Genomic DNA, 14,299 nt, shown 5'->3' on the forward strand with positions numbered 1-14,299 from the left:
TTCCCCGCATCGGCAGGCGGACTCTCAACCACTGAGCCACCAGGGAAGCCCCTAAAGTCACGTTTCTTAACGAGGAAGGATCAGAATTTTCCTGTTTGCTGTGTCCCTTACCCAGAGATGTGTATGATATCTTCTTTATATCTGTTCTCTGACACAATTAAAAGAGGGCTGATGTTAGAATAAATGAAACAGTGTGTCAAACAGTTTCAGGAAGTGCAAGCAAGAGCGCTGATGGAAATTAAAAATTAAGGACTTAATTGAGGTTCTAGCTGTGACAACTGTTCACGTACATTTACTAAGATTTGAAATATGACTTCATTGGGCCCTTTAGGAAAATACTTTTGCCGTTAACAGGACTATCTGCTTCTCTCCGGAGCCACTGACACCTAAGCAACATTCACGTGGCCAAATATGTGCTCTGACTTGTCCTACGACTGCTGGGAGAGAGAAATGGAGTAGAAATTAAGATTTCCATATAAAAGATGAGAATTGAAGCCCTATGACCATTAATGCAGTGGATCCATGGGAAGTCAAAGATCTCCATGGTTCATCAAAAGAGCTCCGGACTAGAAGCAACTAGTCATGAGTTCAAATCCAAGCTGTGTGGCCTTGGGCACAACAATTAACCTCTCTGAGCCAGTTTCCTCATTTCTACAATGAAGAGAATAAGATCTACCTCACAGCATTTTTGTATAAGCAGAATATAAAACCAGTTCCTTCCAATATTCACGTTTACAAAATGACAGGGTCTTGAGGACTTCCCTGGCGGTCCAGTGGTTAAGACTCTGCACTCCCCCTGCAGGGTACATGGGTTTGATCCCTGGTCGGGATACTAAGATCCCACATGCTGCGTGGCATGGCGAAAAAAAAAAAATTTTTTTTTTAAATGACAGGGTCTTATACGTTGGCTTCTAGCGTGAACTGACAACATCCTTTGCAAAGGCATCACTAGTACCTTATCCAAAAATTCTTACATTAAACAGAAATGAGCTGAGCAACTAAAAGGTTTGAGGCTCCCTGTACTAAACCAGAACCCAGTTCTCAATTTTGACTGCAAACCCTCCGGACCATCTCTGTCCTGCTAATAGGGACACACTGTCTCATCTCTTTCTTGCCTTCTCCCCATTCTCAATTTAAAGGTGACCACATTCCACGTAAAACCCGCAACAGCCCTCTGTCTTCTCTGTTTCCTTTTTAAAAATTTTTTTTTGATGTGGTCCATTTTTAAAGTCTTTATTGAATTTGTTACAACAGTGCTTCTGTTTTATGTTTTGGTTTTTTGGTCAGGAGGCATGTGGGATCTCGGCTCCCCGACCAGGGATTGAACCCGCACCCCCCTGCACTGGAAGGCAAAGTCTTAACCACTGGACCTCCAGGGAAGTCCCTCCGCTTCCTTTTTTTTTTTTTGTGATACGCGGGCCTCTCACCATTGCGGCCCCTCCGCCGCGGAGCACAGGCTCTGGACGCGCAGGCCCAGCGGCCATGGCCCACGGGCCCAGCCGCTCCGCGGCATGCGGGATCCTCCCGGGCCGGGGCACGAACCCGCGTCTCCTGCATCGGCAGGCGGACTCTCAACCACTGTGCCACCAGGGAAGCCCCCCTCCGCTTCCTTTTAAAGTTCTCATTATGTCCTTCAGAAGGCCCCTCAAATGCGGGATCCTGTCATCTGATGCTAAAGAGATCGAAATCACCTGGGGTAGTTTCAAAGGCCGAGCTAGAACAGGTGGGGTGGATTTAGAGGAAGGTTCCAGCTCTGCATATGGAATATGTTTGGAAGAGTGGCTGCTGGCTAGCTGGGAGGCAAGCTTCTAAAGCAGGCAGCTCTCCACCAAGGAAGCTGAAGCAGAATATCTCACCCACTGCTGCCTGACTGAACCTCTGAACATCAAATGATTTTATTCAACACTTACTGAGTGCTTTCTACGTCCTAGGCACTAGAAATGCAAGCCCTCAGTCTCTCCACTGGAGAGATGGACCCACAAGCAGGTAGGTATAAAACAGTGTGGTAAGTAAAAAACTAGAGAAATTACAGGGAGCACTGTGGGGTGGACCTAACTCAGGAAGTGGACCTCACTCAGGTGGGCTCTTCTTTCTGGAGAAGGTGACACCTGGGCAGTCTTAAAGGATGGAGTAGGGAGGCAGTGAGGGGCAAGACGGGGGCAGTGTAGAAAGGGCATTTGGGGCAAAAGGAATCAGCATGAGCAAAGGAACAAATGTGACCAACAGAATGGTGTATGAGAGGCACTCTGGGCAGCTAGATAATGCTACAACAGTACATGAGGGTAGGGAGGGGTAGGAGACAGGCTGGAGCTACAGACAGGAGCCAGGGCACGGGGCCCCTGTAAACTGCATTCTGCAGGGTGGAATTCTGGGTCCCTGTGTTTTTAAGCACAAGAGTGCTTACAACACCCTAAACGTTTTACGCACTAGTGACTAAGTTTCTATCATCTTCGATTCAGGATGTTTTCGGTTGTTTTTTTTTTTTTCCCAAAGGGAAACTGCAGGACAGCCTTGCGAGCTGCCCTAATTGAGCTTCAGGAGCCTCAGGGTCAGAACAGCCCTACCTGACTAACTACGGAAGGCAAGCACCCAGCTCCTTTGGTCCCCTGCCTCTTCCTCTATCTGCTGGGCCTCTTGGTAACACTAACTTCCTAAAGAGGTGATGTGGGCACAAGGTGACTCAGCATTAGCGTGCTTGGAAGCAGCCAGAAGTCCACGTTGAGCCCTGAGCATCTTTCTGCAGTGTGCACACTGGCTGGGAGGCAGGCCTCAGGGGGGCAGGTTTGCTGCAGTGTGCTCCAGAGCCTGCCAGCATGGCAATCGGGCGGCTTCTCCCCCCTCTCTCCTTCCTTGCCTCCGTCCTAATAGCCCCTGGCTCCTGGCTGACTTGACTGGACACTGGGGTGGGAAGGGATGGGCAGCACAAAGCTGTCTTGCAGAAAAAAGCATCCTTCCAGTTGTGCTCAGCCACTGGGTCCTTCCCACCTCCCCAGTAGGGAACTCTGACCTCCTGTGCTTTTCTGAGCCACTGCACCTCTCACCTCTGGAGCTGCCATTTGGAATTATTCCCTCCCACCCCACCAGCTCCTTCCTCCTTCCCCACCCTATTTTACCTCTCCAGTCCTATCCCTCATTACCAGGGCCCACAGTCTCCACTGCCTATGTGAAGGTTCTGTCCATTTCCTCTCTGCTGAATGAGTCATGCTCCTTTGGGCTGCATAAATGGCTCTGCTCCACACCCCCGCCCCAAACCTTCCTTGATCACTCCTTCATACCCGACCCCTCCCTTCCATCACTCCTCTTTATTCTGACCACTTGAGTCATCTACTCACTGAGTCATCTACTCACCTGTACTGGGTTAGCTGCTCCAACCACTCCCCACACACTAATCCCTGACTCCGCCATGCGTTTCTCACACAGCATGTCCCCTCTGCTGGGAATGTCTTTGTCCTTGTCTCCCTTCTGAACTCCGCCTCATCCTTCCAGGCAAAGCACAAATGTCACCCTGACCCAAAGGCTTTACCCCGTCACCTCCAAGACGGATTAAACCTACCCTTTTAAACTGAGGATGTTTTGCTTATGTCAGAATAGCAGCTATAGGACTGATACGCCAGGCACGAGAACCTTATATGGAGTAACTCATTCAAGCCTCAAAATCACCCTGTTATTACCTCTAAGTCAACCAGCCCAAGTTTACAGCAAGTTAGTGGAAGAACTGAGGCTTAAACCCACGCAGCGTGGCTCTAATCATAGGTGTTGCCACCTCTTCACCCAGCAGATCAGGAAGCCTTTGAGTCCCAGAGCTACACTCTGTTCCCCTGGCACCCCAAGTGCCTGGCACACAGTGGGTGACTACTAAATGTGGTAGCTCTGGATTTAACTGAAATTTGTTCAGCATGCATCCCACGTCTTCCTCACATGTATGTTCTGTCTCCCCAAGCCATCCATGAGATCCTCGGTGAGAAAGGACCAGGTCATCTATTTTCCTCACAGGTCTGCAATCACATGCATACTGGGGAACTGGGGGAAACGCAGAGAGCTCTAGGGGTGCAGATGGGGGCAAACTAACTTTAGGTTACTATATGCCTTAAGTGTGTATACTTTACAAAGGCTTTTTCACATGCCTGATCTCAAAGGTCCTGACATCAACAGGCTGTGGAGAAGGTAAAGAGACGGAGGTGCAGATGGCCTGAGATCTGGTCAAGCTCTTAGACCCAGAAATAACTGAATGATATTACAGAAATTACAACCCAGGGCTCTGAATAAAACAGCTGAAAGCCAGTCCCCTGCTCACAATGCCTAGGCAGCTGTGGCCATCAAGAATGGGCAGGCTGATGTAAGTCAACTATATTTCAATTAAAAAAAGTAAAACAAGAAAAGATCAAGGTCAACCAGTTCTAAAAAAAAAAAAAAAGAATGGGTGGGCTGAGTGTTCAGCTCCTCCCCCAGATCTGGTGTCCTTGGTTGCTGGGACAGGGGAGCTTGGCAGGGTGTTCTCCACAGGAGGCTGGCTGAGCAGACCTAGGGCAGGGTGTGTGAAGGCAGCTTCAGCAGGCCCTCTGGGAGCCTCTTGGAGTGTTTGGTCACTCTCACCAGACAGAACAGAAAACCCTGAGAGATGACACGATTTCCAAGGGGTCTGATAATACAGATATGAAGAGTCAGGAGAAACAGGTTTGTTCTTTCCATTAGTAGGAGGCAGTCAATGTCCCTACTATTTGTAACTATCCCATCGCATTTCTAAAACTCCATACCTTTATTTCATTGTCCTAACCCAACATTAACTTCAGATCGAATTTACTCAATGTCCTATGCAGGAGGGAAGGCTTTTCAGGCTCAGGTGGCCTCTGCAGAAGAAAAGCTTTTCCCTAGTAGGAAGGGCAGTGAACTTCTAGCCAAAAGACCTGCCCCATCTTTATGCAAGTCTCATCGCCCCGCTGAGCCTTGATCTCCTCTTCTGTAAAATGGGCATGAAAATGCCCACTCACCCACCCATCCCACAGAATTGTGGCAACGACCTGTGAGCTCCCAGCCTAGGCATCCCGAAGATCTGAGTGGTCTCTTGGGTCTCCGTCTCACAGTCCTCATTATTCAGGAAGTGAATGAGACACTACAGATGTCTCCTCTGAAGTGCAAAGAGAACCACCTCCCACTGGGGGCCTCGGACCCCTGAGGCTTAAGCGAAGGCTCGCAGATCGCCCAGCTCTGGCCGTGGCTTTGACGGGGGACGAGGCAGTCTGTAACTCCAGGGGCGCGGTGGGGAGGGTGGAAACCCGGGTTTCCCGACCCTGGCACCGAAGGCTAGGGCTGCCCTTCCCCGCCCTACCGCTCACGGTGGCTGCAAAGCGCCCTGGGAGGCCAGCCCAACGGTCGGGCTTGGGAAGCGCCTCGCTTACCTGCGGCTCCACTAGCCAGCGCTGCTCGGCTCCCAGGGGCGCGGGGCGCGCGGCGCGGAACGCCGAGTACACGGGGATACGGTCCCGGGTGCTGTACAGGGTGGCGAAGCGCTCGGCGCCCTCGGAGCGCTGACAGATCTTCACGTGGGCAGCGGCCGCCAGCCCCGCGGGCGGGGTCCCGGCGTAGAAGAATCGGTCGCATTCGCCGAAGCCGGCTTCCTGCTCGCTCACGAGCCGGCCCTCCAACAGCCCCGCCAGAGCGAGGAGGCCGCCCAGCACCAAACAGCGTGCGGGGCCCATGGCGCGTCTGCGGGCCGGGCGGGGAGTGCGCGAGGCCGCCGAGCGGGGCCGCGGGGAAGTCGGAAGCCGGGGGCGGCGCGGCTGAACTAGCGCTCTGCGGGTCGAGCTGGGCGGCCCCGGCGGCAGGGGCGGGTCCGCGTCCCGAGGCCGCGCCTCCCTCTCACCCTCCTCCCTGAAGATGGCTGCGCAGGCCCGGCGCCGGGCGCGGGGATGCACCGGACTTGCACAGCCTGGTTTCTGCAGTCTGCGCTCGCAGGCTCGGGGACGCGCGCTCCCAAGACTGCAAGATATGAACCCGGTCGTTTTAATCGGAGGAAACGGGAAGGAACCGTCCCCGGGGCTGGGAGCCTAGAAGCCTCCTGAGCCAGCACGCCCCAGGGATCCTCAAGGATGCAAAGAGGCGGCAGGAGATGCCCACAGAACTGTGGCTCTTTGGGTCTGATGGGCAGGGACCCCCAGTAACATCCGACGGAAATCAGTCTCCCTCTTCCCAAAGAAATGCTCATCCGCCAATACACGGACACAACTTTGATGAAGTTTCAGCAGATCAGAAGCCAGGAGACCCAAGTTAAAAATCCTCTTCTAGGAAATTCCTAACCTAGGGAAATAGGACAGCTCTTGTGGTTTACTTGGTGCTGCGATGCTTAGAATCAAAACCAAAACCAAGAAAGAAACGAGACCGGCCAACATCACTGGTTGGTAGGTTGGTTGATTCATATTTCTTTCTTGAGTGCCTATGTGCCAACTTGGGTTCAGCGACTGGGTACAGTGGTAAACAAGAATAGGGTCCCTGCGGTCCTGCAGACAAAAACTAGTGGGGAAGCTTGTCGTTAAAGAAGCAAGCTATTAAAGGAATAATGACACACTGAACGTGGAGCTCTGAGAACCTGCCCCTCCGGGAATTCAGGGCGTGTTTGCCTGAAGAGTGTTGTCTGGTCTGAGACCAAGATGTTGACATGAACTAGGCAAACAGCAAAGCAGCATGTGCTAAGGGGTCTCCCAGCAGAAGGGAACATGATATGTTGGAGGAATTTAAGGAAGGTGGGTGTGGGTAGAGAACAGAGACCTGGGAGAAGATTATGAGAAATAGGGCTAAAGGAGGCAGGAGACACAGCATTCAGGGGATCATAGGCTAGAGGCCGTCAAACATTTTTTCCTAAAACCCGGACCCATACTGTGAAAACAAGCTTCATGTAACAATCCTTATGCTTAAAATTGACATTGCAATCTGGTATTTCTGCTGTGTTCTATTTTGTTCCCCTTTAAAAAATATGCTGCTGGTAACCCACAAAGTTGTTTCTATGACACACTAATGGCTCATGTCCTGCAGTTTGGAAAGAAATATTATATAAATCATGGTGAGGCTTTTGATCTTTCAATGTCGGAGACACAATCACATTTGTTTTCTGTGCAGAAATGGACAGACTGGAGTGGCCCAGAATAAATGAAGACAAACATTGATAAAGATCCAGATGAGAGATGGTACCTTTACTGCGGTGGTGGTAGAGACAGAAGCAGAGTGCCTACTAGGGTGCCTTCACTCACATCTTATTATTTAATCTTATTTCCTCAGTGTGCCACGTGGGGAACTGGACCAGAGCGTTCAGATGCTTGTCCAAGATGGCATAATCAGTGAGTCCTGAGCCAGATTTGAGCCAGGCCCGTCTGCTTCCTAAGCTTGGCCCTTCCTCTAAGTCACAGCAAATCCAAGAGGTGAGCCTATAAAATAGGAGAGAAATTGTCAGAAGAGCACATTTTGGAGCTTAAGAACCAATTCCTTGGAGGCTTCAATACCTGAAAAGGTTGACTATGTTTGGCCTCTGAAATGAAACCTATATTTATTTCTTAATTAAAAAAACAAAAAAAGGCACATACAGTGTGATGTCACAGTAACAACCTGACTTGGAGTCCCCTTTGATCTGGAGTTCATGACCCTGGTCATGTGGTACTTGTCCCTCAGCCAGGTCATCCTTACCCTTGTACATCTCTGCCATGTCCTCCATGCGAGGCTATGAGGATTAGGGTTTTCATGGGATTTTTTAATATTTATATTACTATCTAGGATTATACATGTTCCCCAATGTCGATTCATGTTGTCAACTCTAAACACAATTAAACAACTAGAAATCAATCCCTCTCTTTCTCATGTTCTTTATACATGCTCTATTATGCTACTTGTCATGTAAGGGTATTAATCGTTCCTCTGTCTTCTCTACTAGATCATGTACTTTGGGGGACAGGGTGGTCCCTTCTTAGTCTCTGGGTCCCATTGGCTACCACAGAGTTTGGAGTAATAGATGTCAAATTTGATAATTATGTTGTGTTTGAAAAAATGCAGAATATATAAATAAATTCTCAGTTTTTATGACTAAAGCACTTATATGATTTTAATTCACTGCTTTTCAAACTTTCTTGATCCCTGCTCCCCGCGTTGATAAGCATAACTATCTGTGCCACTACTCCCCCACCCCCTTTGGCAAATTCTACTTTTTCCCCAGACCCCTGTCAGTGACCAACACGCACATAACACAGAACATTTGCACATCCCACAGCCAGGCTGATTTTGTCTACTTTAGTTACTTTTAGTTTATAGTACAAACAAGAAAGCTTCTTTTTCTTTGCCTGCTTTCCAAAGAGAAGTTATATGATGATATTGAGTTTACTTTTTCAAATTACAAATGTCCTCACCCCAAGATTCTAGAACACAGTACGTCATGGGAGTACCTTGACCTAATTAAGGTTTTTACTGAAAGCTCATTCTAGGGGAAGCCTGTCTTTCCCAGCATCTTTATGAGCGATAATTTGCTGTCTCCATTTGGTCACCTCTGGTCCCTTTCCTTTGCCACTGACTCGCTTCTCCTGGGGACGAGGTTTTTAACCAGATCCTCTTAGGCCTCAGCACTCACACCCAGGCCAATCCAACATGTGTCAACAGCTGTCAGCAAAGACCTGAAGGGGAAAAAGAATGGCTGATGTGGAATAAAATGACTTTCTACTTGGATTTCAGTGGTTTGGTTGATTCTCTTCCAAGCTCTTTGAAGACATGAGTCAAACTAGACCCTTCTCCAGCCCTGCAGTCCTCACCACCTCTTCTCTCATACCCAGTTTTGAATCCCTTCATCCCCAACAATCCATTCTGCAGCTGGAGTGACTTCCTAAAATAAATCTGATGACATCATCCTACTCTTACAGCCCGTCAATCGCTCTCCATGTGCCTTAGGATGAAACGCTGCTCCCTACCTGACCCCCAATACCACTGAGATCTGATCCCTTCCTCCTGGTCCTCACCTCTGGCCTGTGCCACCTGGCCATCTTTGCTCTGAGCTGTATTATTCAACTTCTTGCAGTTTCTACCACAGACAGTGCTCTCTCTTGTCCTGAGACTTTGCATCATAAAATACTTCCCTTGGCCTGGAATTCTCACCTTGTATTCCCATCCCTTCAACTCTTTCATTTACTTTTTCCTTTTTTCTTTTAAACACAATGCAGCCAAACATTAGGTCCTCAACTCATCTATCTTCCTAACAAGCATGTCCTCACTCACCACTTGCCCTCCTCCTGCTCTACGTGATGTTAAGGGCCCTTTCTAATTGTGCCTTTTTTTTTTTTTGCAGCTTGTGGGACCTTAGTTCCCTGACCAGGGATCGAACCCAGTACCCTATAGTGGAAGCACAGAGTCCTAATCATGGGATCACCAGGGAACTCCCTGATTGTGTATATTAATCCCAGTATTTCCCCTGTATCTAATTGCTACCTTCCCCCTCAAATATATGCATAGTGCCTGCTATACAGTAAGTATTCAATACAGGGATTAAATAAATGAATAAAAGAAAGGGAGAAAACCCTTCCATGAAATTTCACGTGGAGTCTCTTGGCTCTAATCCATTCATTCATTTTCAAAATGTTTTTAAAACATCTACCATGAGCACTGGCTAGATGCCAAGTATCCAGTGAGGAATGAGCTTAGACCTGGTCCCTGCTCTCATGCCAGCACCTCGCAGGGCTCCATGGGTAACCAGAACAGAAAGCAGAAGTTAACTGATGCTCTGCCTGAGACAGGGAAGGGCAAAGCTGGGGAATTTTCACGCCACCAGTGAGTTCTGTAACGTAGACTTCATGCTGTGTCACCTCTAGCCCAGGGCAAGACACATGCAGAACTTTGTACCACAGAACGTGAAGTAGGTAGGGAAGCCAGACAGACAGACAGACAAGGAGTTCCGATACAGCGTGAGAAGTGCGCTTTAAGAGAGCTATGTGCTGTGAGGGCAGAGAAAGGTCACTGAAGCTAATCTGGGGAGAAGGAGCTCTGGAAACAGTAGCAATGGTGTAAAATCATACTTAATGACGAGATATGTTGAAACTGTGGCTTGTAAACTAGAATAATGATTAAATTTCTAGCTCCCTGAAGCTACTCCTATGTCACACGTCTCTGTGGATTGTCAAACTCTTGTATGAAATTGACAGGTAGTAAGGAAATTATCCCCATTTGCATTATGAGGAGAGGCAAGGAGGCTGAGGAGTAGGTGCTATTTGGGTGAGGATGCCTGATTTATATTCCTAATCATGACTAAACCTAAGAAAGCACACCACGCTCAACCCTCAAGTGAGAAGCAGAAGGCCTCACAGTCAAAAGTGGTGGTTGACACCCAAGCCAACAGGAGGCTGAATCACGCTCTCCTGAAACTGTGGGCAGAAGTGGTGTCTTCTTTCTAGCAAAGCTAAACCTTGGATGATGTCTAGAAGTAATACTAGACAACCTCAGTCCTCACAGAAGCAGCCATGTGTCCACATGCACACTCTCACCCCATGAGCTTGCACTAAAATACACAGATGGTCCATAGAACTCCTGAGCACTTCCGGATTGCTCAGCTTTTGGATATTGATCCAGATGTTAGGCGACAACTGCAGACAAGAATAACTTTGAGTCTCCTCATGCAGAGAAATATTTAAAATAACTTTGCTGAAACTTTTTTTTTTCGGCTTTCCTTATCTGCAGGGAGAGCACTGTAGTGGTTATGAGCTGGGCCCTGGAGTTAGACTCTCTGGGTGCAAATGCACTGTGCTCCTGGGCATATTGTGGAACCTCTCTATGCCTCAGTTTCCTCATCTACAAAATCAGGATAGTGATAGAACCTACCTCCTAGAGTTGTTTTCATTAAGACAACATGCATTAATATACCATGTTTCATTAATTCTAAGCCATGCATTTTTCACATTTTAACATGTCTGAAATTGAGGTGCAATTAACAGTCGATAGCATAGCAGAGTTTAGTTGCCTCAGTGGTAGGAAAAATAATGGTGTAGCTTATAATCAGTGGCATCTTAGATGTGATGAAATTCAGGATACAAAGAGCTTAGAAAAATACACAGTACATAAACAGTACTAAATGAATATTTCATAGATGATACAGATATAAAATACATATAGCTCTTCTAACTTCATCAGGGCCACACTATATAGCTCATTTTTAAACCAATGTCCAAGATAGCAATGGCAAATCATAACATGACTGACCCATTTCCCAAGAAAGAGAGAAGCTGCTCTTAATACTTGGCCTGGAGTTGGTGGCAGCATCTGGTACCCATCCCTTTATCTTAGCCAAGATCTCAGAAAGGTGATATAACTGAGACCCACGTAGATGTGGCTACCTTGGACAGGTAGAAGTTTGATGCCTCTTTAGGTCAACATTCTTTACCATAAAGTGGGGGGATTGAGCACCATTTTCTTTTCACAGTTCTGGAGGCAGGAAGCCCAAGACTAGGGTGCCAGCATGGTCAGGTTCTTGGTGAGGGTTCTCTTCCTGGTTTACAGACAGCCACCTTCTTGTTGCATCCTCACATGCTGAAGAGAATAATCGTCTCTCTTTTTAGAAGGGCATTAATCTCATTCATGAGGGCTCCACCCTCATGATCTAATTACTTCCCAATGGCCCCACCTGCAAATCCCTAACTAGAGATTAAGGTGTCAACATATGAATTTGAGGAGGACACATTCGGTCCATAGCAAGGGGGGAGATAGTGGGAAAACGGAATGGAACACAGGAAATGGAACTGCAATGACCAGGCTCCCAAAAGGAGCCAAGGAATGTCAATGTCATGAGTGGAGGAAGGGAGGGATTTGACAGTAAGCCACACTCACTTCCTAGAGTGAAGCAGCCAGTGGGAGCATTCAAAGCCAGTCCCATCCCCCTGCACACCTGGTAAGAAAGGAATGCCCGGAGTAGCCATCATTCTCCCAAAAGGTGACCTGTGCCCATCTGTCAGGTACGATTGAGAAAAGTGAACAAGAGAGCTGCCATGAGCCCGAGAACACACTGAAACAGCTCTGAGAGCCCCAAGGGGCTTTGGCCCTGAACTTGAGGCTCACTGTTCCCAGTAAAAGATACCTTTCTTGGGCTTCCCTGGTGGAGCAGTGGTTGAGAATCTGCCTGCTAATGCAGGGGACACGGGTTCGAGCCCTGGTCTGGGAAGATCCCATATGCCGTGGAGCAACTGGGTCCGTGAGCCACAACTACTGAGCCTGCGCGTCTGGAGCCTGTGCTCCTCAACAAGAGAGGCCGCAACAGTGAGAGGCCCGCGCACTGTGATGAAGAGTGGCCCCCGCTCGCCGCAACTGCAGAAAGCCCTCGCACAGAAACGAGACACAACACAGCCAAAAATAAATAAATTAATTAATTAAAAAAAAAAAGATACCTTTCTTCAGAGGCTCTAAAACCAGCAGTTTGGCGGAGAGCCTGGCTATGGTTATGGCAGCCGGGAAGAAGCTGTGGCGTGGTGAAACTGCCTAACTGCCTGTGTGTCTCCAAGCAGATCACAAACGTCATACTATGTTTCCTTAGCATGTAGGACTAGCCTGGCACGGTGAGGGTGCTTAATATTTGTTGAGTCAATGCATGAAGGTCTCATGTTGGAATAAGAGAAACAGAGTTTATTGTCTGGCTCTGTAAGTTATTTCAAACCCCAGCTTAGAACTGCGTATCTTATTTTAAAAAACAATTAACATGAAAGCAATTATGCTGTAATAGGATTTATTTATTTATTTTAGGTGTTTCTTCTGATACTCTTTTTTTCATTTCTATTGGTGGTTTCAAGTCATTCACTCAATCGACAATATTCATTGAGTCCTCACTAAACAGAGAAAGCCAAGAAAGATCATTATCAACTGTTTTAATCTGGTTCAATCCATGAGCTAAACCATAGGTTAATAAAGTACTCAGGGTCCTAGAGGGTCGTGTGTAAGTACAGTCAAGGTGATATACCACAAGAGAGCTGAGGTTAGGTCATCTGGTCACTAAGGAGTTTCTCAGGAAAAAGAAACTTATGCAATAGACCCTTGACATTCCCAGGAAATGGATCCGGAGCTCCTTCTTTGCAAATTCTTAATCCTAGCTCTTTCCTAAAAATTATCTGTCCTTGGACCCAGCATTTCCCGTACATAGCCTCAAATTCTAAATCTATAGCCCGTTCAACTCTCACACCTGATCTCTCACCTGGTAGCTGTTTTTCCAGAGAATTTCTCCTGAAGTCTCCTGAGGAGATTCCTTCACTGCCCTCCACATTATTTGCATATGGGCCTCAGCACAATTCCAAAATATTGACTGCATTGATTTGCTGTTGCTCATACATAGCTGGAATAGCTGTTGTCAACTTAGTGAATATCAGTGATCTGCTGGCTCTGTTCAAGTCCCACCTAATGCAATAAAAGTCAGAAACGTGACATGTCAGCTGGTACAGCTGGAAACGAGAACATACAGTCTGCTCTTAGGATTTGCATCTGGTAGGAAAGATAGAGCCATTTCCAGGGATGGCTGTGAATTCTCCATGCTTTCAAAGACTCTGTGGCCCCCAAATTTCTCCATCTCCAGGTCACCTAAAACCCCAATGGCCCCAATCACTCAGTGGGAGGAGTTTGCATTCACTGAGTTATGACATTTTATGCCTTCCCCCCGCCTCAGTTCCGGCCGCCTCTCTCCTGCTCTCCAGCCACTTGGCTAATCTGTGAGCCCCTTAAGGGTGCCCCCACCGCAGGTATTTGCATGTGTTGTCACTCTGCCTAGAATGATGCTGTCACTCCCTTGTCCACAGCATGCATTCGAAGACCACACTCCCAAGAGGCCACCGTCTCCGGCATAGCAGTCCTGTCACTCTCTAACCCCTTATTCTGCTTTATTTTTTCTCCTAGCCCTTATGACTGCTTGACTTGTTATGTCTCTCTTTATAATAACAATATAAGCTCCAGGAGAACTGAAACTTTGCCTTTTTCACTGTTGTGTCCCCAATTCCACAAACAGTGCCTGGTACACGGTAAGTGCTTAGCAAACATGTGCTGAATGAATGAATCAATAAGAGAGTGAGTGAACGGGCACTGAAATATATAGACACCATGTGAAGCTTTTGAGAAAAGGCTCGCTGAGAGATGAGACAAAGAAAAGATGCTCTCTGACGTCTACAGGACTGGACGTAGCTCTTTGTTAGGTAGAGGGGCCTGAACATTTAGGGCACGAGGATACTGAATGCCAGGATCTTACAAAAATCCAGAAACCCGGCCACACAAATGTTGCATTTTGCTTGAGTGGCACCTCCAACATGTTACCCATGCCCAA

The 14,299-nt window shown here is 47.8% G+C and overlaps 1 protein-coding gene across 1 annotated transcript in view; it reads right to left on the bottom strand.

Moving 5' to 3' along the window:
• The window catches only part of ENDOD1 (endonuclease domain containing 1), a 28,523-nt gene extending 22,809 nt beyond the window's left edge, over nucleotides 1-5,714 (bottom strand). The window contains exon 1 of the mRNA XM_007451260.1: nucleotides 5,397-5,714. Within this exon, the coding sequence (XP_007451322.1) occupies nucleotides 5,397-5,696 (300 nt within the window). The 5' untranslated portion in view covers nucleotides 5,697-5,714. The remainder of the gene's footprint in view (nucleotides 1-5,396) is intronic.
• Between the last annotated feature and the right edge of the window lie 8,585 nt (nucleotides 5,715-14,299).

Source organism: Lipotes vexillifer, unplaced genomic scaffold (genome assembly GCF_000442215.2).
Source record: "Lipotes vexillifer unplaced genomic scaffold, Lipotes_vexillifer_v1.1 scaffold1396, whole genome shotgun sequence".
NCBI classification, from domain to species: Eukaryota; Metazoa; Chordata; class Mammalia; order Artiodactyla; family Lipotidae; genus Lipotes; species Lipotes vexillifer.